At 45.1% G+C, this 4,220-nt stretch overlaps 1 protein-coding gene across 7 annotated transcripts in view; it reads left to right on the top strand.

The window, feature by feature from the left end:
* Positions 1-1,011: 1,011 nt before the first annotated feature.
* Positions 1,012-4,220, top strand: part of LOC123118340 (transcription initiation factor IIF subunit alpha) — a 15,425-nt gene continuing 12,216 nt past the window's right edge. For 2 of the 7 annotated variants that reach the window (XM_044538598.1, XM_044538604.1), the window contains exons 1-3: positions 1,021-1,398; positions 2,496-2,654; positions 2,875-3,026. In XM_044538598.1, the coding sequence (XP_044394533.1) occupies positions 1,069-1,398; positions 2,496-2,654; positions 2,875-3,026 (641 nt within the window). In that variant the 5' untranslated portion in view covers positions 1,021-1,068. Of the gene's footprint in view, positions 1,399-2,495; positions 2,655-2,874; positions 3,027-4,220 lie in introns of all 7 variants that reach the window. The other 5 variants (XM_044538602.1, XM_044538599.1, XM_044538601.1 and 2 more) reach the window with 5 other exon arrangements.

Raw genomic sequence — 4,220 nt, forward strand, 5'->3', positions numbered from 1 at the left:
GTTGAACGCGGAGGTGCTGTCCGTTCAGCACTAGGACATCGGTGATCCGAATCACGTTCGAGTACGACTCCATCATCACCATCCCCTTGGCAAGCTTCCGCTCGTGATCTACAAGTGGTATGTAGATGCAAACTCTCTCCCTTGACTCGTTGCTTAGATGAACTCATAGATGGATCTTGGTGAAACCGTAGGAAAATTTTTAATTTTCTGCAACGTTCCCGAACACCAGGTGCGCCCGGGCATTCCGTCACGTAGGACGCGACCCCACCCCAGACCACCTTTTCCCTTTCTTTAATCCTTCTTTTTCTCTCTCTTCATCTCCACCAATCACGTGTAAGTGACCGGACATATGAGAAAAAAATGAAGGGTGTGGCTGCGCGGACTGATAAATAGGGGTTCAAAACGGACACGCTCGGTTACTGACCGGGCGCGTTGGGGGGGGGGGGGTTAAGGTGTCATATTTGCTATTTCCGGCTGTAGATGCTCTAACATAGACTAGTGTCATATGGTTCCCGCTGATAACTAGCCTAACCAAACACGTGGATTAGCCTCCTGGGTACAGAACGACCCGTTACATTCCATAGTTTCTACTTGATGACCAAGAGGCTGTTTGGTTGGCATCCTCGCTCTGCCACGTCTAGCCTGACCTCTGCCTGAAAACTGCTCGAGTAGTGTTTGGATGCTGTCTAGATAAGCGCAAACTAGCCTGACTTGGTGATGTCAGCGTCTTACTTAGCGTGACCCCTAACCCAGGCATGTTGTTTAGCTTGCGCCAGGCGTTGGAAATAGCTTGCCTGGGTGCTGCCTAGCAACTGATTCCACTTCAATCAACATATTCTCCTATGGGCCATGTCTTATTTTTTAGTATTGATCTTTCTGCAGACGTGAACAACAAACAAACATGATATACCTACCACGCAGCAAGCCTGATAAGCTATCTTAAAAAACAAACATGATATACCTGGTCAGGCAGAAATTTTCTAGGCACGCGCATCACTTTGTGCTTGGCAGGGCGAGAACCAAAAAGGCCCCTAAACCAAACACACCCTATGAAATGGAGGAAGTACTATGTTGAGAAAATGTTATTCAACAGAGCCGAACCCATCTCCATTTCATTTTGCGAATCACCCTCGGCGAGACCCGGACCCGGACCGGAGCACCATCCGTCTCCGGCATCTTAACCCGCCGTCCGTGCCCCGTCGCCCACTGCTCATCCCCGCCGCGATGGGGAGCGTAGACCTGGTGCTGAAGTCAGCGTGCGAGGGCTGCGGCTCCACGTCGGACCTCTACGGCACTGGGTGCAAGCACACCACGCTCTGTAGCTCCTGCGGCAAGTCCATGGCGCTTTCCCGCGCCCGATGTCTCGTCTGCTCTGCGCCCATCACGAACCTCATCCGGGTATGGATCCGTTCGTTTCCGCGTGCATGTGATCGCCGTTGGCGCGAACGCTCTCGATCTAGGGTTTCGGCGTTCGGTTGCTCCAGTAGCCGGATGTGGTTTATGTCTGTGGGATTGGTGCGCTGGATTATGCGATTCATTGTTTTGACGCTCCGATGAATTGAATTATGTTGCTCAGTATGCCATGGATTGCAATCAAGGTTTTCTCACTACACTACGAACAGAAAATGACTGCTATTTCTCAGATCTTCGTGTAATAAAGAATGGCCACGATAATAATATTAGTTCGAGTTGCAATTTCAAAATAAAGAATTAAGATGATGGCACAAATTGAGAAGAGAATTTTGTCTGGATCTGCTGCAATTCATGTTACCTGGAACTATATGCAAGAATGGTTATTTTTAGTTCTGGATCTTGTGGCTGCTTATGTTATGTATGAGAAGAAGAAGAAAATGGATTTGGGACTTGACCAAAAGAACTTGATTGGCTTTGATTTTGAAATTTTAGCCCTGTACAAGTTACATGACTCATCTGTTTATACTAGAGCTTTGGATGGTAAATCGGACGAAAAACCAACTGGTAGTATTTGGTTTAGTGTGCCAGTGAGAAGTTGCACTAGGGTAGCTGTGGATAATTGGGGATGTTGAAGTGCAAACATGGGAGTGATTGCTAATGTTTCTTGAAGTGTGTTATAATGAATCAGTGGAATTTTCTAATTTTCCACTTCTATTTGAGTCGTTACTTATAACCTCAATCTCAAATTTCGCATACAAAAATGTCAGTACAAACCATTTACACAATATTGATGTAGACTACAACCATCAAACATAAAAGGTGAAAATATTAATTTAGGAGGGGCTAGGGCACACCCTAACCCCCACCCCTATTCACAGTGTTCACAGTGTAGTTAGTTTCACAGCTTTATGCAAGCTCTTCATGTGTACTATGCAGTTATTGTTGTGAAAATTGTAGTTGCATATTATGTGCTGTCTGCAGCACAAATTGTGAGTTATGTCAGTTCTGGGAACAGGGCGGATCAGCTATGTGGTTCGTCTATTTACACTATGATGTACTCATTGTGAATCTTTCTCTTTCAGGAATACAATGTGCGGGCAAATGCCAGCACAGATAAGGCATTCTCTATTGGAAGATTTGTAACTGGTTTGCCGCCATTCTCAAAGAAAAAGAATGCTGAGAACAAATGGTCTCTTCATAAAGAAGGCCTGCAAGGACGGCAGCTTACTGACAAAATGCTGGTATGTACTTTTGGATCATCATTCATCATTATTTATTCAACAATTATTCCAGTACAATAGAGGTATCATAGTTATTTTTGCTATGCTTGAACCAAATGTTATCAATTTCTCTGCCATGTCCTGGATAATATTTGATCGAGAATGATCTGTTTTGAGTTGAAGTTCTAAGTTTGTGCAGTTGGCCCTTCTAACTATGTGGATTTACATTTGGAAACTCCAGGAGAAATACAACAGGAAGCCATGGATTTTGGAAGATGAAACTGGTCAATATCAGTTTCAAGGTCACATGGAGGGATCACAGTCAGCAACAGCTACATACTATTTGTTAATGTTGCATGGCAAGGAATTTCACGCATTTCCTGCTGGTTCCTGGTAATACACTTGTTCCACATTTTGCCGTGCTTTTCATTATGTTAGCCCAAATCAGGATTGTAGTAAAAAGAAGGTAAAAACGAGAGTCAATCATGACAGTCCATTGTTACAACTTTGACAAGTGAATTTTTTGACAAAACAAAAATTCAATGTTGTGAGTTTACTATCTGCAACAAATTCACTCAAATAATTTCCTTTTGTCTTAACAAGAGATAAGTGTCAAAGATAGAACAGTATGGGTGCTGCTACTGGTCTATACCATTGGAGCTGCTCCTGATGGTACTGTTAAGGAGTATTACTCTCTGCGCACGAAGGCTGCTCCTCAAGCCGACCAAGATCGATCTGGTTGGACATGGTAACGCCCGCGGCTGCTTTTCGTTGCAGGACGCGCCTGCTGTCTTCCGTCAACAGGGGTGTGAAGCTCAGCTGCCAGCTTGCTTCTTCCACCCACGTTGCTGCCTTCCTCCTTCAGGCCGGCTTCCACGCAGCTCTCCTCCGCTAGCGTGCATGCCTGACAGTTTACTGCACAGTGTGCTGCTCAATTTCTGCTTCTGTGCGCGCTGCTCTAGCTGTGTGCATCCGCAGGCCTGCTCGCTTGCTGCCACGTGCGTGGTTCATCCTTTGCTAGTTTTCCTGGCTACTGCTGCTACTTGCGTGCTGCTCTCACTGCTGCTTGGATGATGCTGGTCTCCTACATCTACTTCTATCTAGGGTGTTCCTTTTTTTTGGGCAGGCTAGTTTTCTATTTCTTCCGCTGTGTCCACCAAATCCGTTGATATTTTGTGTTTTCTCATGTCATGTGAGTCCACCATACCTATGTCCGTCAGCCTTTTTCTGGTCATTGTCCTCTGTATAGGATTTCTGTGACCTCTCTTTGCATTGTTGATCTAAGCCCATTCTCTTGCCGCCGAGCTTCTTTCGCCGTCAGTTTTCATGGGTCATGATTCTTTAAGCAATGCTTCTTCTCTTGATGTGCCATCTTCTTTCGACAACCCATCTTCTCTTGATACTTATCTTGTATCTTCAATTGGTGTGGTGTCTTCCTCTTGATGTGCCATCTCTTCTTTATCCCCTTTGGTGACTCGACAGGTTTTGAAGACTCTTCATGCTACAACGACACTCAAGACGCGGATTTGGATTATCATTTTTTTTAGTATTACACTTCTTCAAATGCAATGCTATTGCATACGCTTT

The sequence above is a fragment of the Triticum aestivum genome, chromosome 1B (genome assembly GCF_018294505.1).
Source record: "Triticum aestivum cultivar Chinese Spring chromosome 1B, IWGSC CS RefSeq v2.1, whole genome shotgun sequence".
In the NCBI taxonomy this organism is placed as follows: Eukaryota; Viridiplantae; Streptophyta; class Magnoliopsida; order Poales; family Poaceae; genus Triticum; species Triticum aestivum.